Below are 25,134 nucleotides of genomic sequence, written 5' to 3'. Positions count from 1 at the left end.
AGCAATGATTATTAAGCTTGTCCTTGTTATGGCTCAAAGACTCACACATTTACAATGTTCCCAGTAGATGCTGACACTGCCATTACTGCCATTCTGACGACTGTGCTTTGAATAGCACTGGTTTATTGATGTATACAGTTTATTTAATATTTTCATGGTTTTTTTGTTTTATTCTTCTTAGTTTTGTTGTTGAGGCAGTTTATAATATCAACTGTTTTTGACTATTCCATGGATTTACTTGTTGCTACTGTTTTATCTAATTCCTCATTATCTTTTATATGTTGAACCATATGAAGTTGCTGATATTCACCTGTTTTGGACCAACAAAAAATTGAGTTTCATATGGGTCAACCTAAATCCTTCAAGTTATCATATTTTATATTTTTATATATGCATTTTTATTATTCATTTTATTATTTTGCTAAATTGTGTGTAGGTCTTTTTTTAATTAATGATTTGTATTTTCCAAATGTGTTTAGGAGTTGAGCATTTAAGTTAGAATCAATTATCTCGTGTATTAATTAATTCATGGTTATTGTTTTTAAAGTTGAAATTAAAAATACCATTTATAAACTTATATTCAATTCTATAAAAGGTATGTTGCCTTTGATCCGTAATCCCACGGGAAATTTTGTGATCAAAGACTTGGCAAAACGCAAGAATTATGCACCTGTTGCAATGCTTCAATCAGCCACGACACGCACTCACAATCATCGCTCATGTGAAGAGCCGGTGAAGGATGTGCTGTTAGCCTTTCCCAATGACCGAGCTGCAACTCTCAGGTCTAAAGACCATGATAAACATTTCAGGTAACATGAAATATTAAAACCCTGAAATTTGGAATAGCATAATGGACAACATGACATGTAGAGTCATCATCATCAGATCCTGCTGTTTAACACTAATGATAGCAATAATAATCATAATAATGATAAAACTGCAATTATCTTTTCCTTTTTTTTTTTTTTTACATGGAGTGAGATGGTTGTTGAATGCCACTGTGTTTGTTTTAGGTTAGAACCTCTTTTCACCTCAATATGTACTTGCCAGGAAGTGAATGGTATATAAAATGTTCTTAAAATATGCTATTGACAAGTATAGAAGAATAATATAAATAATCATCTTTGGAAATGTAACAGGTCCTTAGAGTAGTAATGTTTATTAAGTGTGGTTGAAAGCTTGAGTTTATTTAAGCTAAAAAATAAAATAAAATTGTGTAAAGCAATCATGGTTATCATCATCATCATTATCATCTTTGTTTGACCCCTTCCAAGGCACATTTTTTTTTTTTTCTGCCTGCTTGTATACTACTAGTAAATTATCTAAACTTTATAATGGCTCTGGGCTTTCTGCACTTGTCTTTTTAGCTTTGGTTAATTATTAAGCTCACTTAATTCTGCAGACATTTTCTTGCAATATCATTTGATTTTTAAGACATAATTGTTTTATTGTCTACAATTGGAAAAGTTCAGGTTTTTCTGTAGTTTATCTTATTGTTTTACAAATTCCATCCAAATTAGCCTTTTTAAAAATTATTACTTGACAAACACCATAAAACACAGAAACATAAAAACCACTCAGACTGCATTTTAAATAATTGTGTATTATAGAAAAGAAAATTCTGGTTTTTTCTCTGGCTCATTCTGTTCACTCCCACCCTGCAGAGGTGGCTTCTAGCAATAATTTTTAATGTACTTTTTTCAACTCTTTCTTAAGGTTATACACATCTATACAGAGATATATCTATGTATCTATATAGGTATATATGCATATATCTATATATAGAGAGAGAGATATAATGTGTTAATTTAATATTAACATTTTGTTTCTGTCTTTCTGTATTAATCAGATGATCTAAAAATAGCAGATTTTTAAAAATAAGGCTAAGTATTTACTATTTATCCCCTGACCATAATTATTTTTCTCAATGAACACTTTTTCATATTAATAGTTAAGGCAGTATTTAGTCCTTATGTTTTCTGGCTAGCAATTAGTAACTTTAAGTAATGAAATAAATTTTATAGTGTATTTACTTGTTGATAATTGTAATTTCGATTTCATTTTAATGCATTTTACCTTTTCAATTTTTGAGAAGAAAATAAGGTGGGGATTTTTGTCTCGTTTTTATCTACTGCAGTATGCCTTGTGCTTAGAACAGTGTGAGGCATAGAGTAGGCACTTGGTAAATATTTTTGAATAAATAAATGAGGAAAAATACTTTATTTCCATAGTAATTTTTGTCCCCTGTACTTTGCATATTTTAAAATAACTTATCCTCCTTAAGCTGCAGAGGTATTTGTAGATGTTTCTCTAAGGAGCTGATAAGGATTTAGATATGTTAATAGTCAGCTCTTTCTCATTTAAGGCATTTACACTATTACTTCTTTCCTTATCCCTCTCTACTTGTTAGAGGTCTCAGGACTTCAAAAATATGTAGGAATTATTTCTAGGTTCTAAAGGTGATTAAGTGTCTCAGAGCTTGAAGGAAAATTTAAATATCAAAAATTGTCTTTGAACAACAAAGCATTTGTGTGCTGTCTTGTTTTTTCAGTCTCTTAAAGAATTTAACACAGTTAAAGCTGTACTACTGTAAACATTGAGGAATTGTTGAAGACAAGAAGGAAAATTAATTTTCATTTGACTTTGTGACTAATATCTTCATACTTATGTTTTAATTATTGAGGGTGAATATCCTAATGATTAAGAACATTTGCTGAAGATTGAGGTAGACCAAAGCCAGAAGGTGTGAATACTTGGACATTTTGTTTTTTATTGAAAATATATGGTGGATAAAAAGGAAGAGCATAAACCCAGTTGAGTGAATCTTAGATATAGAGTAATTCACAGTTCTTTCATGAATTGTTTCCTCTATATAGGTTTATTGTTGATGGTTATTTCATAAGCTGTGAAGTTTAAAGGAGGTAGCATGTTTAGAAAAAAGATTCATTATTCTACATTTTTTTTTCTAATTTTGATTATAATGATCTAAAAACAGTTAACTTTTAGGAAACACTAGTGAGATTTAGATCTAGTTTCTTGGAGTCTTATCTGTAATCTAGCACTGTCCAAATTGCCTATCTGACTAATTCTTCAAAGATGGGTTTAGAATAGGCACCATTACATCCCAGTGACCTTACAATGGATTGGTTTTTGATTCGATTAAGAAAAAATAGGCTTCGCTCTAGTTCTACATGCAATCATGTCTTGATGTAGAATAGCATATGAGGGGAAGGACTAGAATCAGTCCTATTTGCCATTCCACACCCAACACCTCATGTGGAAATTGGCTAGGAGGCTATCAATAAATACTGATTGAACAAATGCATATATAAAAATATTAACATGACTTGCTTATATTGCAGGCCAATTTTCACAAAAATTCCAAGATTTGACTATGTGAATCCTGATTATGCGTATACTGCACTTGAAAAACAGCGAAATAAATTACATGAAATGTATTATGCAATGTATCTTAAATATTTAAGAAGTGTGCGCTTGCAGAAGAAACAAGCAGAGAGGTAATGTTCAGTTCCTCAAAAAATATGCAACAGATCATGGTGTCTACAGAGTCAGAATTTTTTTTTTTTTTTTTTTAACTCTTTGATTTCTTTTATTTATTTATTTCTAAAATAATAGATGTTGTAAACTACATTTCGATACACGATAAAAGCAAAACACTGAGCTGCTTTAACTACAATGATTTCTTTTGTTACCTTTTGACTTGGAATTGTCTTAGATGGGTTTCCCCAGAAGCAGATCTTGAGACAGGGATTCCAGTGCCTATGATTTATGGAGTGTGTGCTCTCAGGAGAAACCTGTACGGAATGAGGGAAGCAGAATAGGGAAGGCGTGAGAGCTGAGGAAAGATGTGTTTCTAATAAAGTTGACACTCAGGGTCTCTTGAGACTAAATTTTACCACATAGTTGTTGCTGGCTTGAGCCAAAGGGGCTTGTCTTTTGTGTTCCGTATCAGTCATTGACTGTCCTTGGGTGTGGCAGGCATGAGCATAATTTCCTCGATGAGGTGTTTGAGAAGGGAGTCTCCTCAGCAGAGGACAATTTTATGTGGATTAGTGCACCAGTCTGGTTAAGTGGATATGAGTGAGGCAGCCGCAGTATCCACTATGGGAAATGCTTGAATTTACAGATGCATTTTCTGAATGACTTGACCTCAATTACTGATTATTCTTATTATTAATTTTATAGGGAGCACATGTATTCATATGATGATACAGACATAGGCTTAGAGCCAGGATCAGGTCTAAAGTCACCCTCACTCTCAGAAGCGGAAATAGAAGAGGAGCTGTCTTCAGCAGCGAATTCAATCAGAGCTAACAGACTGTTAACCACTAGGAGTATAGCATCCCAGGAGGAAGAGTCCCTGAGAAGAAAGGCATGTGTAATATTTTACATTTGGTTATTCCATGAGATTTCTTAAAATAGCGTTTGCTAATAATGAATAATTCTGGAAAAATATGATTTTTTACAGGTTCACAAGAGACTTAAATCAGAACCATCCACACCACAGGAAAAACGTGATTGCGGCTTAATTTTGACACCAAAGCAAATTCATCAAGTAATTGTTGGTGAGAATACAAAAACCTACTATAGCCTTTAGTTTTTAATAATAAAAGATTTCTTAAAGTATTATTTATATTTCATAAAATTTAAAGTATGCAAGTATCACCTTTGGAAATACAAGAAGTCCTCAGAGTAGTCATATTCATTAAGTATGACTGAGAGAATGAGAATGAACTTTAGTAAATTTAAAGTTATATAACCACCTTCGCAATTTAATTTTAGAATGCTGCCATCACTATCATGCCCGTATGCAGTTACTCTCTCTTTCTTTCTTTCTTTCTTTTTTTTTTGAGACAGAGTCTCACTCTGTTGCTCAGGCTGTAATACAGTGGCATGATCTCAGTTCATTACAACCTCTACCTCCCAGGTTCAAGCGATTCTCCTGACTCAGTCTCTCGAGTAGCTAGGATTACAGGTGCAGCACCACCACATCCAGCTAATTTTTTGTATTTTTAGTTGTGATGTGGTTTCACCATGTTGGCCAGGCTGGTCTCGAACTCCTGACCTAAAGTGACCCACCAGCCTTGGCCTCTCAAAATGCTGGGTTTACAGATGTGAGCCACCGTGCCCCGATCAGTTACTATTTCTACCCCTTGCCTCAGACAACCGTTAATCAACTTTCTATCTCTATACAGTTGCCTATTCTGAAAATAAATGCAATTATGCAATATCTAGTCTTTCATATATTGCTTGTTACACTTAGCATAATGTTTTTGAGGTTCACCCATGTGGTAGTATGAATATTTTTGTCCTTTTTCTATTGAAACAGCACCCTGTTTTATGAGTATACCACATTTTGTTTATCAGTTCCCCAGTTGATGGACATTGAGTTGTTTTCAATTTGAGGCTGTGATCAATAATGCTGCTATGAACATTCACATAAAATTATCTGATTTCTAGGAGTGGAATTTCTGAGTTGTACAATAAATTTATATCTAACTTAAAAAAAAAAACCCTCTAAAATGTTTTCCAAAGTGATTGCACAAAGTTGTAATCCTATCAGCAATGTATAAGGGTCACAATTTCTTCAACAGTCTCACTAGCACTGTTATTTTCTGTCTTTTTGATTATAGACCTACTAGTGAGTATGAAATGTTATCCCATTGTAGATTTGATATTCATTTCCCTAAATGAATAAGATATTGAATGTATTTTCATGTACTTACTTAGACAAATGTCTATGTATGTCATATATAGTCTTTGGAGAAATGTCTTTTAAATTCTTTGCCTATTTATTTATTTATTTATTTATTTATTTATTGAAACGGAGTCTTGCTCCGTCGCCCAGGCTGGAGTGCAGTGGTGTGATCTCAGCTCACTGCAAGCTCTGCCTCCCGGGTTCACGCCATTCTCCTGCCTCAACCTCCCGAGTAGCTGGGACTACAGGCGCCCGCCACCACACCTGGCTAATTTTTTGTATTTTTAGTAGAGACCGGGTTTCACCGTGTTAGCCAGGATGGTCTCAATCTCCTGACCTTGTGATTCACCTGCTTTGGTCTCCCAAAGTGCTGGGATTACAGGCATGAGCCACTGTGCCCGGCCTCTTTGCCCAATTTTTTATTCAAATATTTGCTTTCTTATTATAGAAAATTTTCTGTCTATGTGTTTATCTGTAGCATAATGTAGATATGCCTGCAACTTGGATTCTTAGCTTAGTTCCCTCTGGAATTGTGTTTGTATGCTTCAGGAACACCGTGTGTGCTATAGAGTGGGAAGGCTCTGTAATGAGACCAAACTGGGTTTGGTTCTGCAGCCTACTAGTGCAGTGACAGTAAGGTTTACCTCTACGGGTCTCAGTTTCTTCATTTGTGAAATGGGAAGTGATAATATTGCCTACCCAATAGTATAATTGTGTGAACCGAGTGCCTTACACATAAAAGTGTTTAGAAAGTTTTAGTGAAAACACTTCATCCGTAAGATGAGTATGCTGCATTAGAAAATGCTTAAAGTCTAATTGTAATTCCTTTATCCATTCAGTCATTTTATAAGTGTTAATTGAATGACCACGATATACTAGACACAGTTCTGGGTTCTGGAGATACAGCAATGAAGAAAACAGACTGAGCCCCTGCTCTCATAGAGATTACATTTGGGTGGGGTGGGAGGAAGATAATAAACCCATCCTTATATAATACATCATTGGTATACAAGGTGTGAAGAAACATAAAGCAAGTTAAGTAGATCGAGAATAATAGAATGTTTTCGTGGAGAGTCTCTTTTACCAGGTGGTTAACATCTCTGAGAAGTATATTTGAGCAGAGACAGATACCTGTGTGAGGTAAAGACATGAGGCATCTGGGCTGACTGTGAGTTAGGAGAACAAGTGAAAACTTTTTAACCTTGCAGAAGTGCTATACAGTATACCCTTCTAGGTCCGTTTTCACCAACTGATTGAAGGACAATTATGATTAAAGAAGTAGTGGCTATAATGGTCTGAAGTGGGAGTTCTCATTTCATTCTAACCACAGTTAAGGTGACCATGAGGAAGATGTGGACAAAGGATGATTGATTGGTGTGCATGGGCTGATTCTCTCTCTAGGGGGAATTCAGCATATAAAACATGGAGAATGGTGGGAGAGAAGGAATGTAAAGGGCCACAAAATGTTTGGAGTGGTGAATGTTCACTCTTTATCGTGGTGATTGTTTCACAGGTGTATACGTATACGAACACTAATGAAATTCTATACTTTAAGTATGTTCAGTTTACTATATGCCAGTTTTAACTAAAGTAAGCTGTTAAAGGCAGGGCAAAACTTAAAATTATTAAAATTGCTTTGATATAAAATCCTGGGCATTTTAAGGGGAAAACTTAAGCAGTGGGTCATGGGAAATTTACTAGTTTCCGTAAATTATAGATAAGTAAACAAAATACTTGCACTAGTGGGAATAGAGGAGGTGTTGAAGTGTTGCAAATTAAGGTGCTAAGATAAGTTATAGTGAATGGTTCTTATGTAGTCATATAATTTTCCATATAATTAGAATATATTTATATTGAATTATAGCAAATAATGTCCAAACATTTAATTATGGTCATCTAGAAAAAAATGCTTATTTAATGATTTCTGATATTATTGTATTTTTTAAAATTTTATTTTTGTACAAATTGATTGAGCAAAATATATTTTGAAAGCTTAAAAAGTAAAGGAACTCATTTGCCATCTTTAAACTTAAAATACTTTTCATTTTTTTCAGGGCCTTCTGTTCTTAACTTCGGTAATATTTGTGTGAACTCTCCAAATACTCGTCTACTTCATGTTATTAATATGCTACCTATGCATGTTTTGCTCCAGTTAGATACTAATTTAGAAGAACTTCAGAAGACCAACCAATTTTCACATGTGATTCCACCTACATCTAGTACTTATATTTCAGTGGTATTTGAATCTCCCACCGTTGGAAAATTTTGGAAGTAGGAGTTATTTTTGAATTTCTGTTTGTTAGAATCAAAGTGTACTTTTGTAGAATATGTATTTATTTGCCTGAATAATTGTATTGTATATATTTGTTCTCCAAACCTAGAAGTTATATGTGCATCAATTTTTAGATACATAGATTGATAGTTTAGTAACAATCTAATTATCTTTCATAAAGTATTACATGCTAAGAATTGTGGATGTTAATCAATGCTATGTGCATTTTACATGTAGCTGAATTCTATAATCACAGATAGCTATTATCAGTTAAATTTGAATGCTTTTGCTGCATTACAGGTCTTTCACCTTTACCGTGAACAACGTACCCAGTGGACACATCCTAGTGATGGCAGTTGTCCGGCTAGTAACACTTGAGCTATCTTCTAATGAGCTAGTATTAAGACCACGAGGCTTCTTCATAAAAACATGTTTTCGGGGGACAGTTAGATTGTATAATCATCAGAATTGTCGTGCTCAGTTTCAATGGCAACCCGTAAACACAGGAAGAGGGATAGCATTTTCTATTTGTCCAGCTAAAGGTAACGGTTTATTGTTTGTTTGATTCAGACATTTATTTTTTCATGTATTCATGTATTCTGGTAGTATTTATTGAGTGTGTACTGTGTACTGGTACCAAGAGTACAGAAGTAAATCAGATACTGTCATTAGGGGTATTTATTTTTACAGACATAATATGATTTGGAAATACGGAACCCTTATTAGGGTTCTCCAGAGAAACAGACCAACAGGGAGAGAGAGAGACAGAGAGGGAGAGAGATAAAGAGAGAGACATTTTAAGGAACTGGTTCTGGCTCACAGGTTGTGTGGTTGTGTGGGCTGGCAAGTTTGAAATTTGCAGGGCGGGTGGTAGACTGGAGATACAGGGAAGAGTTGATGGTGGAGTCTTGAGTCCAAAGGCATTCTGGAGGCAGAATTTATTATTCCTCCCGGGACATCAGTCTTTTCTGTTAAGGCTTTCAAATAACTGGATGAGACCCACCCACATTATGAAAGATAATCTGCGTGTTAATTAACTGATTGTGATAATTATCATACTATATATGCATATCAAATCATTATGTTATACACCTTGAATGTATATAGTCTTTGTCAATTAACTGTTTCAAAAAGCCTACTGATTTAAGTGTTAATTACATAAAAAAAAAAACCAATTTCACAACAACATCTGGACTGGAGTTTAACCAAATAACTGAGCCCTACAGCCTGGAGCAGTTGACAAATAAAATTGATCATCACAGATACCTATGGATAAAATAAATTTTGTTTAGTTTTAGTTAGATCATGATGATAATCTATAATTCAGAATGACATATTTTTCTAGAGTATGAATTCTTTTAGAAAGATCTAGAAACTACTTACAGTCAATATTTAATACAACTCATAAAATCCAATTAATAAAATTAAGAACTTAAAACTAAATAAGATGATTTTTAATTAATAGAAGACAATCTCAGATATACCATTTTTGATGTGCCCTGTGTTTGTGAACCATCCTCTTCACCTTGCTTCCGCCATTCCCTGGAGTCTGTAATTCCACATGGTACACCCGCTATAACATGAATACGCGTAACTGCTAAACTGTGACTTATTTAGTAGCTTGTCAGATTTGGCAAACATCCTTGTGATGTGCTGTGAGGACCTCATGATGGCACAAGCTATCATTTAGGAAATAAGATTGCAATTTAGAAGTTGAATGATCAATACAGTATCTTTGTTTTATGTACATGTCATGCCTTTGCAGCTAGATGAAAAGGCTGGATCTTTGTATCTATAATGACTCATTTGGTGCTTTGTAACAGCCAAAGTCCAATTTTGCATGAATGGAAAGTAAAACAGACTTTGGATAATCTTAGCTGCTCACTAGCTATTTTAACTTAAGCAAAGTACTCTATGAATACAAGTTTCCTCATCTGTAAAACGGAGAGATGAATACATCTCAAAGATTAAATGTTTGGGAAACTTCTCTAATGCCTGGCAAAGAGTAGGGGCCGAATAAATGAATAGCCATTGTATTATGAAAATTTTCTAAATCTGTTTGGAATTTTTTTCCTGAAATGATCCTCAGAGTAATAACCTATTCTGTACCTTTCCATCCATCCTCATTAGTAAACCCTTACTCCCTGCTTCCTTCCATCTTTCCTCCCTCTTTTCTTCCCTTTCTATTTCCCTTCCCCTTCCCCTCGCTCCCTCTTTAAGTCTAATTTGCAATAGTAATTATTTAGGGTCTAAATAGAAATAGACTCTACTTCATATTTCAGACGAGTCCTGGTGTGTAGAAATCTTGCCTTAAACATATTTTCTTGTGAGTATCAGTCATTTTCAAATCAGTATTTTACATAACTCTGAAAGTGCTTGTAACAGGGAGTGTTATAAAAACAATCTTAAGTTTTAAATTCACTTAATTTTAGTGTGACTGTGTAGATAGAGATTTTGACAAATTTAACAAGTGGAAGAGTAGGACAGTCCCTTCATTAGGTCTGGAGATCACTGACACAGCTATTTGACATTCTTATTAATGTGGATTGATTTAAAACCATTCTAGATCATAATTTATTAAGTATCTGAGATATACTTTCATCAATATTTCACAGATTCACTTGACTGAGCTCTTTATAAATTAGAATACTGAAAATACTGGATCCTGCCTCAATCTATTGAAATACTGAGAGAGTAATTAGAGAAGAAAGAACATATTTCTGTACATTTAAGATATTCTACATAAACCTTCTTCAGTTTGTTTGAACAGGTATCAAACAGTGGTTGTTGTATTATCAGCATTCCAGCTACAGGTGCTGACCAACCATCTGATATTGTGCTAAGAGTGTTTAAAAAGCACACTACCCTATACTTCTGCTTGTATTAATATTTCTGTATTCTAACTAGGGAGGAATGTGCTGAACTTGCCTTATGGCTGCCATGGAAATGTAATGATGACATTTAATTTTTGTAAAAGAGAAGTGGAATTATGATATTATAAACTGGAGCACCAGTTATGCTTCTTATGATCTTTAGAACTCTTATTTTTACAGGAGAGGTTTTTACATTTACTTTTATTTTCTTTGGTTGCTCATGATACCTCTTATAATTTTTAACCAAACAATTACCAAGATACAAACACACAAATATATTTAATTTCAAATAAAATTTTTGTGTAACTAATGCCATTCATACTTAAGTTCTTTTTAAGAATACAATGATGTAATCCTCAAATCTATCTCATATAGCATTGAAAAAAGTGTTTGTAATTTGTAGTATATACAGTTTTGCTTATGTTCCTTTTCTTAGAATATTTATATAATGATTACTCAATTTCATGTTGTTTTTACCATTTTATAAATATAAAGTGACTTTTTACCAAGCTGTTTTTCTTGTGCTATATCAGTTTTGCATCCTGGACAATACATTTAATCATATGCCTCTCTCTATATTTTTATAAACTAAAATGAATAATTCCAAATTAAAATTTATAATGTCTTTTTCATTTTTCCCTGAAGCATGATAGGTTTTGTGTTTGTGTTTGATAGTGGATATTGTAAGGGAGGAATATAATAGTGGATTGATATTTTCTTTTTTCTTTTTTTTTTTTTTGAGACAAAGTTTCACTCTTGTTGCCCAGGCTGGAGTGCAGTGGCACGATCTCAGTTCACCACAACCTCTACCTCCCATGTTCAAGCGGTTCTCCTGCCTCAGTCTTCCAAGTAGCTGGGATTACAGGCATGCGTCACCTCGCCCAGCTAATTTTGTATTTTTTAGTAGAGACGGGGTTTCTCCATGTTGATCAGGCTGGTCTCGGACTCCCGACCTCAGGCGATCTGCCTGTCTCGTCCTCTCAAAGTGCTGGGATTACAGGCATGAGCCACCATGCCTGGCCAAGAGTGGATTGATATTTTCTAAGACAGAATTCACTTCTAATTTGACTTTTTCTGTGGGTATTGTTCATGCTTCTGCTTGTCTCGTTTTGTTTTTGTCTTTGTTATCTTTATCCTTACTAAAACCTTGAATCACACAATCCATGAACTTGTTTTTGATCAATTCACTCTCTCTCACTTCTCTCACTCCTTGGTTATATGCAGTACCAGCTCTACCAGTCCCAGCCTTGCTCAATCCAGCTGAAGGGGAGAAAATCTAATTTATTTTCTCAATCCTCATACATTTTTAACTGAGATACTCTCTTGAAAACAAAAGTCAGAACAACAAAAGGAAAACCAGCAGAAATTTATTGATGCATGCTGTGCTGATCACATAGGAGAGGCCTCAGTTCGAAAGTATCTCTCAAGGCAGTGGCTTAGAGGTCTTATTTAAATAGTATTTTAACAAAGAGCAATACATCTTAGCATGGCAAGAGAAAGGAGAATGCAGTTCCAGTCTTTTAAAAGGCAGAAAAATATAAGAAGGTGGATTTTACCATGGCAGCCGTAAGGCAAGCCCAGCCCATTCCTCCCTAGTTAGAATAGAGAAATATTAATACAAGGAAAAGTATAGGGTGTTGAGCTTTTTAAACACTCTTAGCACAGTATCAGATGGTTGGTCAGAACCTATAGCTGGAATGCTGATAATACAACCACCACTGTTTGATACCTGTTCAAAGAAACTGAAGAAGGTTTGTCTAGAATATCTTAAACGTACACCTAAAATCTGCTCCCAGATTTCTCTGGTGCCTGCTGATGTCTTCTCTGGGGCAATAAGCAAGTGGCATTTCCAGTAAGGAAGGATTTACGTCCCAACATCAGGCAAACAGAGGCTGAGGCCCAGTGTTCTCCTGTGTTTTTAATTTAACAGTCTTAATATATTGGGGAGAAATGCTTTGTTTTCCTTCACAGCCATCCAGTTTCTTTCCCATACCCCTGGTATTCTTAATATTCCTGAAGAAAAAAATATATAACTGTGCTCATTGGAGGGAGAAAATTCTTCTTAAGCTGACCTGTCAACATGGATGTATAATTCTTTCACTGCTTTCAACTCTTCTCAGTGTGCTAAGATGGCTTTCTTTATAGGACTGAATCTTCTTTGCAGAAATTACTTCCCATCACAATCTTCCACAAACCCCAAAGAACAGGAAAAAGCTGTTCTGTAACCTGACTTTTACAGATGCCCCAGGATTTGTCTTTCTGCAGAATTCCTGATCATCCTTCATGTCACAATTCACATGCAACCTCCATATAATGAAGTTTCCTCTAGCTTTTTGGCTAATTTAGTTTTTTTTTTTTTTTTACCCTTTGTTTCTGCTCCTATTATGCATTTGCTATGTCATCAACAATTATTTGTTTATATCTCTCTCTTATTTTGGCAGGCGTTGCTAAGTTCATATCTGATGTTGGTTCCTCTTCCCAACAGTACCCTCATTTTGTTTAGGGCAACAATGTTCTCATCTGAAAAAACTCTTCCCCAAACCTCTTTTGCTATGGACACAAAGTTTCTTTAGCTTCGCCCTCCTCCTATGTACTTGAAACTGTTTCCCCAAGTATTTTTTGCATGTATTATATTTATTTATTTGGACAATAAAGTTTATGTATATATTATATATATATATAATAGGTATATATTATATATATACATATATAATTGCTCTCCTTGTCTTTCCAGCTTATGTAAAACAAAATTGCATAAAGAAATGGCTATAAAAATATATTGTTGAGATTGTAACATAAATATACAATAAATATAACAGTACCACATGCAGGAGAAAAAGGGGAGTAAAGTTATATAAGAGTAACATTTCGACAAACAGCATGAAGGGGAAAATAATTACACAAATTAAAATGTCAGTGGAAAATACTCACTTAGTACCAAAGAACATAGTAAAGGTGGAATAAAGAATAAAAATACATGAGCCAAACATAAAACAAAATATAAAAGAGCAGATATAAATTCAAATATATCAGTTCTAGTGCTAAATATGAAAGCATTAAACAAGTATCAAATAAAAAGGCAAGGACTGTCTACTAGATATTAAAACAACAGCAAAAACTGAAATATCTACCACAAACAATCTATAACAGTAGCTTAAATCCAAAGAAACAGGATAAAAGTAAGAGGATAAAAAACTTGCAAACAGGAAACATAAGAAAGCTGGAGTGATGGTATAACAATTAGACAAAATATACATTTTTAAAAACTTTTATTTTAGGTTCAGGGGTACGTATGCAGGTTTGTTACATTGGAAAATCGCCTGTCACATGGATTTTATGTACCGATTGACCCTCAGGTAATAAGCATAGTACCCAATAGGTAGTTTTCAATCCTCACCCTCCTCCCAACCTCCATCCTCAAGTAGTATACAAAGTCTGTTTTCCCCTTCTTTGTGTCCATGTGTACTCTATGTTTAGCTCCTAGTTATAAATGAGAACATGTGGTATTGATTTTCTGCTTCTGCATCAGTTTGCTTAGGATAATGGCTTCCAGCTACAATCAAGGTTGCTGCAAAGGCCATGATCACATTCTTTTTTGTGGCTGTATAGTATTCCATGGTATATATGTACCACATTTTCTTTATCAAGTCTAGTGTGGATGGGTATTTAGGTTGATTTTGTGTGTTTGCTATGGTTAATAGTGACAGACACATGCATGTGTCATTATGGTAGAATAATTTATATTCCTTTGGCTATATACCCAATAATGGGATTGCTGGGTCAAATGGTAGTTCTGTTTTAAATTCTTGGAGAAATACCAAACTGGTTTCCACAGTGGCTGACCTAATTTAAACTCCCACCAGCAGTGTATAAGTGTTCTGTTTTCTTTGTAACCTCAATGGCATTGGTTATTATCTGACTTTTTAGTAATAGCCATTCTGACTGGTGTAAGATGGTATCTCATTGTGGTTTTGATTTACATTTCTCTAGTGATCAGTGATGTTAAGAATTTTTTTTCATATGCTTGTTGGCTTCATGAATGTCTTATTTTGAGAAATGTCTGTTCATATCCTTTGCCCATTTTTAAATATTAGACTTGTCAGACACGTAGTTTGAAAATATTTTTTCCCATTCTGTAGGTTGTATTTTTACTCTGCTAATAATTTTGATGTACAGAAGCTCTTTAGTTTAATTAGGTCTCATTTGTCAATTTTTGATTTTGTTGCAGTTGCTTTTGGCATCTTCATCATGAAATCTTTGCCAGGGCTTATCTCCAGAATGCTATTTATTAGGTTATTTTCCAGGATTTTTAGTTTTAGGCTTTACATTTTAATCTGTAAGGCATCTTGAGTTGATTTTTGTATGTTGTGTAAGGAAAGGGTCTAGCTTCATTTTTTTTGCATATGGCTAGCCAATTATCCTAGCACTATTTGTTGAATAGGGAGTCCTTTCCCTATTGCTTGTTTTTGTCAATTTTGTCAAAGATCAGAAAGTTGTAGATGTGTGGCTTTACTTCTGGACTCTCTAGTCTGTTCTATTGGTCTACGTGTCTGTTTTTCTACCAGTACCAAGCTGTTTTCATTACTGTATTCTTGTAGTATATGGATAACTGGAAGTTGGATAATGTGATGCCTCCACGTTTGTTCCTTTTGGTTAGGATTGTCTTGACTATTTGGGCTCTTTTTATCGTTCCACATGAATTTTAAAATAATATCCTTCTAATTCTGTGAAGAATGTCAGTGGTAGTGTGATAGGAATAGCATTGAATCTGGACATTGCTTTGGTCATTTTAACAGTGTTGATTCTTTCAATTCATGAGCATGGAATATTTTTCTATTTGTTTTTGTCATCCTTGATTTCCTTCACTAACGTTTTATAATTCCCATTGTGGAGATCTTTCACCTCCCTGGTTAACTGTATTCCCAGGTGTTTTATTCCTTTTGAGGCTGTTGTGAATGGGATCACATTCCTGATTTGGCTCTCAGCTTAGAGGTTGTTGTTGCTGGGAATTTAATCCATACGCCCCTGACTGGGGCTGCTGCATTTTCTTCAGAGATGCTCTACCCAGAGAGGAGGAATCTAAAGAGGCAGTCTGGCGACAGCAGCTTTGTGGTGCTGCTCTGAGCTCCGCCCAGTCCGAACTTCCTGGCAGCTTATTTTACACTGTGAGGGGAAAACAGCCTCCTCAAGCCTCAGTAATGGCAGACGCCCCTCCCCCTACCAAGCTCAAGTGTCCCAGGTTGATTTCAAACTGCTGTGCTAGCAGTGAGAATTTCAAGCCAATGGATCTTAGCTTGCTGGGCTCTGTGGGAGTGGGATCCTCTGAGTGAGACCACTTGTCTCCCTGGCATCAGCCCCCTTTCCAGGGGAGTAAACTGTTCTGTCTCGCTGGCATTCCAGGTGCCACTGGGGTATGGATGGAAAAAACCAAACAAACAAACAAACAAAAAAAACAACTCCTGCAGCTAGCTTGGTGTCTGCCCAAATGGTCACTCAGTTTTGTGTTTGAAACCTAGGGCTCTGGTGGCGTAGGCACCTGAGGGATTCTCCTGGTCTGTGGGTTGTGAATACCATGGGGAAAGCGTAGTATCTGGGCCGGAATGCACCATCCCTCACGGCAAGGTCTGTCACGGCTTCCTTGGCTAGGGGAGGGAGTTTTCCGACCCTCTGTGCTTCCCGGGTGAGGCGACACCCCACCCCGCTTTGACTTGCCCTCCGTGGGCTGCACCCACTGTCTAACCAGTCCCAATGACACGAATCGGGTACCTCATTTGGGAATGCAGAAATCACCCACCTTCTCCGTTGATCCCCCTGGAAGCTACAGACCAGAGCTGTTCCTATTCGGCCATCTTGCCTGGGAGTTCAAATTTGCGCTCTTTTAACCACCATGGTATATGATACATGAGGAAGGCCACATGGTAAAGAGTGTTAATACAGGAATCTAGCGGGAGTTCATTGGTCTTTGAAGGCATTGTCAACCTGTTAAGACAGATCTGGAATACCTATCCTTGGGATTTTAATTGCATAAGATCAATTCTTACCTACTTAACCCACTGAAGCAGAACTTTTTGTTATTTACATTCAAATGTAATCTTTATGGACCCTTATTAAACTGATGGCACTTCTATAACCAGTTCTCTTCTTTTTATAAATTAATGTGCCTAACACGTTAATGCTAACACAATGTTGGCATTCAAGAGTATTAAAAATATCTGATATTGGGTGCTTTCCGGGCATCATACACTATGTTACTCCCTGTATATATGTTGTTATCTCCCTATATGGCCACTGCAAAACTAAGAGGGAGGTAGGCACTATATAGTTTTTAAGATTTAGAAAACTTCCATTCCATGATAGTCAACCTGACCCAAGGCAAAGTTTTCATTCAGTATCCTGTGCCTTTGAATCTCAGGGGCTTCTCCCTTTCTGAAGGAAGAACATCTAAGATATTGTTTCCATTAAGTATTATTTTTCTTACTCCAAAGGAAATGATGAATTTAAACAGATAAAACAGCTCATACCAAATGTACCTGATACCACATGAGTTCTCAATGTATTTGAATTATAGCAGTTTGTTAATTACCGATAGCTAAATCAGAAGCTACATCTCTAGGGATGTATGTATTTCAAAAAAATTATCTGGTAATGATAATTCTTCCTTCTGAAAGCTGAATGAATGATGCTGACAAGTATTTCAGAATGTCAGGAAACATGTGGTGTGGGCAATTTGGTTGGGAATCACAAATGATTTTCTACTGTCTATATGTAAATTTATCTCTAATCATAGAGTGTTTGTTTCATTGTTAAATTTTCTATTGTTTTCCAAATATTGGCATATTTTTTCATATATTTTGTTTGCCTATTAAAATTGAAAAATAAGGCATGTATTTTCTATTCTAATCAAACCCTATAGGTCAGTACTTATTTGATACTATCTCACTTAGCATTTTTCTATTTTTGGAGTTTAACTTTAATAATTTATTTAATGCAATCACATTTTTACCTTAACTCTTATTTTGGATATTAACAAAAATAAATACAATTAAAATGTGATAAATGTCTTATTTTCTCTCTACATTTTCTCTAGGCAATGTTGAAGCGTACTCCTCACTGGAATGTGAAGTAACATGGCAGCTGGGCTTCAATTCTCCAGAAAAAGGAGAATTTATTCTTCATGTCTTTCAAGGAAACGCACTGAAGCTAAAATGTGTTGCACATGTAATTATTTTCCTTGAACATGGTTTTTGTTTTGAGGGCTATGAATAGGTTGGGTATATCCTGGTGTGTATAGTTACCTATATCTAGAATTAACTCTGAAACGCAAGACTTTCATGCCAACAGTACTAGTTTTTTGTTAGAGCCTCTATAAATATATAATATCATCATGGGAGCCATTGAAATGAAATTATTTTATTAAGAGACACAGAAAATGTTTTCAGAGAATGTACTTGACGGATTAAAAATGTGAGTAAAGGGAAAGCTGTAATATGCAATTTTAACCTTTTTCTGGTATAGTCCAAAAGGCCTTAACTTCATGACTCAATCACCAAGCATGATTTTACATGTGTACCAAATTTCCCACTCAATGTTCTTAGAAATATTAAATAAGCCAAATGCTCTTTTACTAAATCCCATCTATATTTCTAGGACATGATGATACTCTTACATATTTCAGCTGTGAAGGAGTTTTTAGCCTCAAGAGATGAGAAATTCATCTACTTTTACTAATTTTAGTGATGGCAAGTGACAGAACTCAGTATGGTTTTTCATCTAAGCCTAAAATAAGCTGGGTCCTACTGCTTTTCATTATGTGTAAATTAGTTTTATTGTTTCAAAAACTTTCTATTGAAATATAACATGCACATGTATATGTGTATGTGGAGAAACATGAAGTGATTAAATAAAATATTCATTTGTTTGTCATTCATTTATGAAGGCCTGATTGGTCTATTTACTCTTCTGTTAGTTTTGTTTGAAAATTCATTATTCCAATTACCTGGATAATATTCTTCAAATAGATGTAATTATAGAATATATTAAAACCTATGACAATAACAAATAATATTTCATAAGTGAAGACAATAGGGTCAAGAACACATAATGAGAAATTGGAAAACTTGGATTCTAGTTTCCCTTTGGCTACTGCTTGCTTTCCTGAAAAATCAAAGAGGTGGATGATACCAACATTTCCAAAAATCAGTCTATGTTGCACTAGTTCTGTGAAGTGCTTTGTGTGAGATGAGGAGGGGGAGTCCTTTCCTTATGTAATTCTGTGGATCTCCATTTTTTGACAAGCAAAGTGCTCATTATCAGTATATTAAGCCCCATGAGTAGACTTCTAGTAGAAGCATGCCTGAATAATTTCATTTGGCACCTTCTTTTCCATACTTAGGTGAACCTTCAACTCTTTCCTTTTGCACAGCACATGCTAACACCTTGTACATAGTTGTGTAGATGCTGTCTAAGATCCCTTTCAGTGATTAATCTACACAATTCTTAGTCCTGGATCTACTTTCTTAATAGAATTATCTTACTCCTCTTGCCTTCCCTAGTTTGGGAGTATATTTTAAATATTCCATTCATTTTCCTTTCTCTTAAGCACTCCACAAAATCTGGTAACACTTTTTATTTTAAAAGTCACTCTGAAGCTGAAAAAAATTGTGTCATATCTTAAAGTGAAAAATATATTTTTTTATAGCTTCTTTACCTTCTCTTCTTTCCCCATGAGGAGAATTGACTTTACTTCCTTGTTCATAGTTAGGAGTTTTTTTCAGCTGTAAAGAGACCACACAAGATTGACACATTAAAAACTACATATGTTTGTTGAAATATATTTATACATGTTTCGTGGAGTTGGCGAATGTTATGTAATCATTGTATGACTTAGACAAAGTACTTAATCACCCTAAATTTTGGTTTCTTCCACTGTAAAATGTGATAGTACCATCCATTCATTCATTTAATATTTATTTATTGAGCCCCTGCACTGTACTAGGCCCCATATAGGCTCTGTGTATTTAAAGATGGGTAACATAAGCATAGTCTAGCTTCCCTCTGAGCACTTTCTGGACTGGTAGACCATAGTGGAAATGTAAGTAAAAATTAATCATATATCTGGTTAATACTGGGTACACAATAATATTATTATTACTATTATCCCCATTATTTATGATTACCATCAGTATCTAGATATTTTACCTAAAAATATCTAAATATCTAAATTCTAAATATCTAAATATTTAATTATTATTACAGCCAAAATATCTAAATAAAATATCTCCTATGATGTTATTACCCCATCTTAACTAGATTATCACAGATTTAGTTGAAATTTTGGAAAATAAAATCATTATACCTTGGGTACTTTTTCATCAAAACTAATATGTATAATCCTGATTTGTGATTTATTTTGCATGCTAGAACATACTGAATAAAGAATATAGGAGTATTATAATTTTTATTTTATTTTCTTTTAGTAATTATATCTTTGGTTAATATATATTCAAAATTAGAATACTTTATTTTTGTGACCAAAACAATTAAAGTATTTTATTTACCATTAATTCAATTGTATTTTTTCTTTCCTCCTCTCGTTATTAGCTTGGTCGCACCAAAGTATTACTTTTGCAGCCAAGGATACTCTTTAGTAATTGCCCTCAAGGTTTAACAACTTGGAGGAAAGCCATTCTTCAAAATGTAGGACAAAACCATGCTTATTTCAAGGTAACATAGGATGTTGGTAATTTCTTATTTGGATCAGATGACATGGTCATAATACTATGAAGTTAATACTTTATTCTTCACTTTTGCTAATTTTTAGATACTTCACATGAAATTTATCTGAGTATAGTTCATCTAGTTTGTCCTGTTAATTTCTTGTAAGAACAGTTTTTCTCACTACCTTCCTTAGCCTCTCTGTTTCTTCTCTTTTCCCTTTTATTCTTTCTGTTATTTGGTTTTATTGAAAAAATGAATGTTTAAGTTTTAAAATACACATTATTAATGTTACACTCCATATTTATTTATATGATTTTCTTTTTTATTTCACTCTGTAATCAGGGCCATTATGGTAGCACCTGGGACCTAGATCAGGGCCATTCTGGAGAGAGTATGTTTATGGTTGTTGCTTCTGATTTAAATGGAAAGAGGAACAAAGCGGTGATTTTTTTTTAAAAAAATTGAAAAATGTAGTAAGACCAGCTTCCCCTCCCAGTAATAGTAGTAGAGGTTAGCATTTGATATTTTTCATTCAAGCTTTACATTAATGTGTCTTTTTCTGCCCAAATTAAGTCTTTAGCAAAACTGAAAAATGAGGATGCTCTTTTCTACTCTGCTGTTTTAGAATTAATTCTTACCTACATAGTTTCTTTGTTCCTTTAGTCCCAAAAATCTCTTGGCCATTTTCCCTTTAAATTATTCTAGCTTAAAGCATGGTAAATAGGTTTAAATTGGCCTATGAAAATCCATACAATAAATAATTGGTAAGTTACTTAGAACTTTTCTGAGGATCAAAATGATATCTTAGACATTAGTCTTTCTATCAAGGAGATAAACAAGAGATTACTTCATCATCCTACCTCCTCAGTAACATTATTTTGAGATTTTGGGATCAGGGAAAGACAAACTCTCAAAAGTAGTATGTAGAATGTTGTCATCTTCTCGAACAGAAATATCATCTTTATAAATTTTGCTGTCTTGAAAGCACTCCAGATAATAAACTTCAGCATCCTATTTGAATTGGAAGTTGTCACTACTGAAGATTCTGTTTTCTTGGATAGGGTTGCAATTTCTTGTTTTAGTCCAAACTATTTGTACCTTTGGTATTTTCAAACACTACTACAAAATCATTTTATGACCTGTGCCTGGAAATCTTCTCTCTAGGTAGTGGCGTGGAGGCTTTTCTATGAAAACTTTGAAACTATATTCTTAAAGAATAACGTAGCTTTTCTACAAATTTTCAATTACAGGTTTGTAGTCAGAGTCTTTTGCCTACCATTAATATTATTCCATCACAAGGAATAGTTCCATTTGGGGGAATAACTGCTCTCAATATCTCCTGTAAACCCACTGTGGCAGAAAAGTTTGATACAAGGGCAAAGGTATGTCCATACATATGAGTTTTTGCACCTTACATATGTCTATGTGGGTTTGTTGGTTGTTTAAGTTATCTATAATGGTAGGTATAATGCTACAAAATGGAGTACACATGTTTATTATTAGAAAACTTGTTTTAATTCTTTCTTCTATTGGGAATGGTATTTAAAGTTACAACATTACAGAGCAATTTTCAAAACGTATATTTTTTTAGAAATTAAGTTAGCTTTAAAGAAGTAGAGTTTTTGGAGATTAAAAAAAGCCACTTACCTTTATCATCTAATGAAAAATTGGGTAGCAGAACTTGGAGAGGATTTGCAGAAAATATTTTTGATGAAGTTGCTAATGGAAATTTATACTAAGTTGAAATAGATACCGTCTATCAATATGAGGCACTTTCTTATGAAATTGCAGATATTTGTCATTTCTGAGTTTTGACAAACCCTAGATAGCCACAGAGAAGAGGATTGCTTTTTTTCAAAGCATTAGTTAGGTGGATTAGGAAAAAAATAATCAATTTTGCAATGCTAATTCTAAATAGTCTTAATAATGTGAATTATGTGTAATTTCTATATGATTTTAACATCTATATTTTAGAGCACACTTAAAATGTTTTACTGCTTTATGTTCTGGAAATTATGTAAATGAAAAATATTACCCTGATATTAGGCACTTCTCTAAGTGATACATAAAATACGTAAGACCCGTATGTGTAAAATTTAATTGTAAAACTCAAAGACTAGCGTGTTCTTGGTCAATCTTATGATCAACTGTTTGTATTTACTCACATTGAAAATAATATATACACTGTTTTCAGATCAAAATGAATAACTTTATCTTACATTTTTTCCCTGAATGGACCATAACAATACATGAGTAAATAATAGGTAACTTAATATAATAAAAACTGATTTCCCCAACCCTTGAACACATCACTTAAGAATGATATCTTATTTTCATAAATAAATGTGTTGAAAATGTTTATAAATTATATATTGTGATATATTATCTCAGACTTGGGTAGAATACTTTTAAACGCAATATTCTGGGAAAAATTTAAAAAATGGCCACCAAAAATATAGGTTTTACTAAACTTAATTCTCATTATATTTTAGAGGATTATGCTGTTTTTTTCTAATCTTATGTTTATTAACATTGTAGTATAATGAGACTCATTTATGCATTCATTCAACATTCACATTATGCACCAATCTCTTGTAAATGTTAAGGATGCAATGATGAACAAGATAACCAGGGTCTTTGGTGTCAAAGAGTTTACAATCTGGTGGGGAATATCAACAACTCAATAAATAATTAAAATATACTATAATAAGTATTGTGATGAAGAAATGTAGCAGGCTAAGGGAGTACACAAGAGAGATACATAACCCAGTCTTAAATTATCAGAGACAGCTCCCTAGGGGAAGGTATATCTAAAAGATACCTGAAGTTAAGAATAAGCCAGATTAAAAGGATGGTAGTGTGGTGTAGGGGGAGAGGAGGAAAGGTTATTTAAGGCTAGCATGTGTTAAGGCTTGTGTGAGAGAGATAACTGTAATGCAGACATAAGAAACTTAAAGATTAACATGACTAGATTGTACTACCAAATGGATGATAGTGGGAAAAAATGTACTTACATGACCCGTGTAAGTTTTAGGTCATACAGGGCCTTATCAGCATTAAGAAACCCAAGCTTCATTTTAAGAGGTAGAAGTTTTAACTATGGGGATTTCACAATGAGATTTGCATATTTTAGAGATCACTTTGGTGATAGAGCAGTAAGCTGGGACCAGAAAGATGGAATGCAGAGTTAATAGTCTGGTGAAGAGGTCCAGGCAAGAGAAACTGGTGAGAAACTGATAAATACATGGGGATTGGTGATTGAAAAGGGGTCCCATGTAAATAAGATGGGTAAGTCAAGAGTGAGGCAGATAGTGGCAACATTTAGAGAGAAAGAGATCAGAGTGTGAGTGACACCTATTAGAGGAAAATGTTTGCTTGAGTTGGAGGCACCTTTTTTATCTTCATGTAGAGATGTCTAGTGAAGAGGCAGCCACACATATATACTGGTCTGAAGGCTGACGATTCATCATAGAGATGAAAGAGAATTTTTCTACTGTCTCTCTATAGGTCCAGATGTGTGTAAGTGAACCAAATATATAATTGAGAAGTTGGAATGATAAAAGTTGAAATAAATTGAATAAAGGAAAATATAGAGGAGAAAGGTGAATTGGGGTTGATTGGGAGAATATTACACATCACAGGCTTGAAAGTCTCTTCGATATGTGACATCCAGGAACTATTGTCTCTGACAATGAGTGAGAAAGCAAGGGAGAGAGGGAGTTGTAAAAATGAGACAGATGAATGAATTTATGGTTTCAGAGGCTGTGCATTTATGAGGAGTGATGTTGTCCAGGGTGTAGTTTAAGTCTCTAGAGATGAAAATGTCAACAGACCAATGGTCTAGGGTGGTGAATAAGCTATGACAGCCAGGAGTTTTGGATGAATAAGGAATGATTAAGAGGTGAGTAAAAGGCAGCCATAGGGAGTTGAGACTTGTGTATGGGGTTTATTGATGAAGAACATGTCAGTTTGTAATTTCCTCTGAGTCATTAAGTTATGCTTCTTTTGATTTTAGTCAAATATGTTTTTTATGTATTATATACTCTGAATAAAATGTGGCAATCATATAGCATTATGAATACAGAAACTTTAATAAGACTATCTAGCTGGCATATTGATTTTCCCAGTAACTCTGAAAAATGGTATTTTGTGATTTCTTTGCGTATAAATAGTATCAATGAGTCTGTGGAAGAGTGAAATACACTCACTTTGCTTTCTTAGATATAACATACATTTAAATTTAAATCTAGACCTTGACTCATTCCTGTGCTAATACAGACAGGGCTTCCAGGGAATTTTATTTTTACACTTCTGAGACTGTGCTTAAGCAACTGTATGCTCAGATACTCTATAGTTCTTATTTTGTAGGAATTATACAACTAAATTCTTAATTTGCTATCTTAATTTTCTTGGAAGCAAAATGTTCGGGCAGCCCTTAGTTTAGCTGCTGCTGCTTTCAAGTTTGTGATCTCTTGAAAAAGAAAATACTTGGTCTCTGCAAGAGTCAATTTCCTCAGTTTAAAATTACGAGTGTTAACAGTCATTATCTAATA

The 25,134-nt window shown here is 34.3% G+C and overlaps 1 protein-coding gene across 1 annotated transcript in view; it reads left to right on the top strand.

Annotated features, from left to right (window-relative positions):
* CFAP47 (cilia and flagella associated protein 47) overlaps window positions 1-25,134 on the top strand; it is a 434,895-nt gene that overhangs the window by 51,180 nt on the left and 358,581 nt on the right. The window contains exons 10-18 of the mRNA XM_073013816.1: window positions 596-809; window positions 3,363-3,518; window positions 4,207-4,393; window positions 4,490-4,586; window positions 7,774-7,990; window positions 8,292-8,533; window positions 17,952-18,082; window positions 20,465-20,587; window positions 21,832-21,963. Of these exons, the coding sequence (XP_072869917.1) occupies window positions 596-809; window positions 3,363-3,518; window positions 4,207-4,393; window positions 4,490-4,586; window positions 7,774-7,990; window positions 8,292-8,533; window positions 17,952-18,082; window positions 20,465-20,587; window positions 21,832-21,963 (1,499 nt within the window). The remainder of the gene's footprint in view (window positions 1-595; window positions 810-3,362; window positions 3,519-4,206; window positions 4,394-4,489; window positions 4,587-7,773; window positions 7,991-8,291; window positions 8,534-17,951; window positions 18,083-20,464; window positions 20,588-21,831; window positions 21,964-25,134) is intronic.

Source organism: Chlorocebus sabaeus, chromosome X (assembly GCF_047675955.1).
Source record: "Chlorocebus sabaeus isolate Y175 chromosome X, mChlSab1.0.hap1, whole genome shotgun sequence".
Classification (NCBI taxonomy): domain Eukaryota; kingdom Metazoa; phylum Chordata; class Mammalia; order Primates; family Cercopithecidae; genus Chlorocebus; species Chlorocebus sabaeus.
Note: the sequence above shows the minus strand (reverse complement) of the source record. Positions and strands in the feature narration are given on the sequence as shown.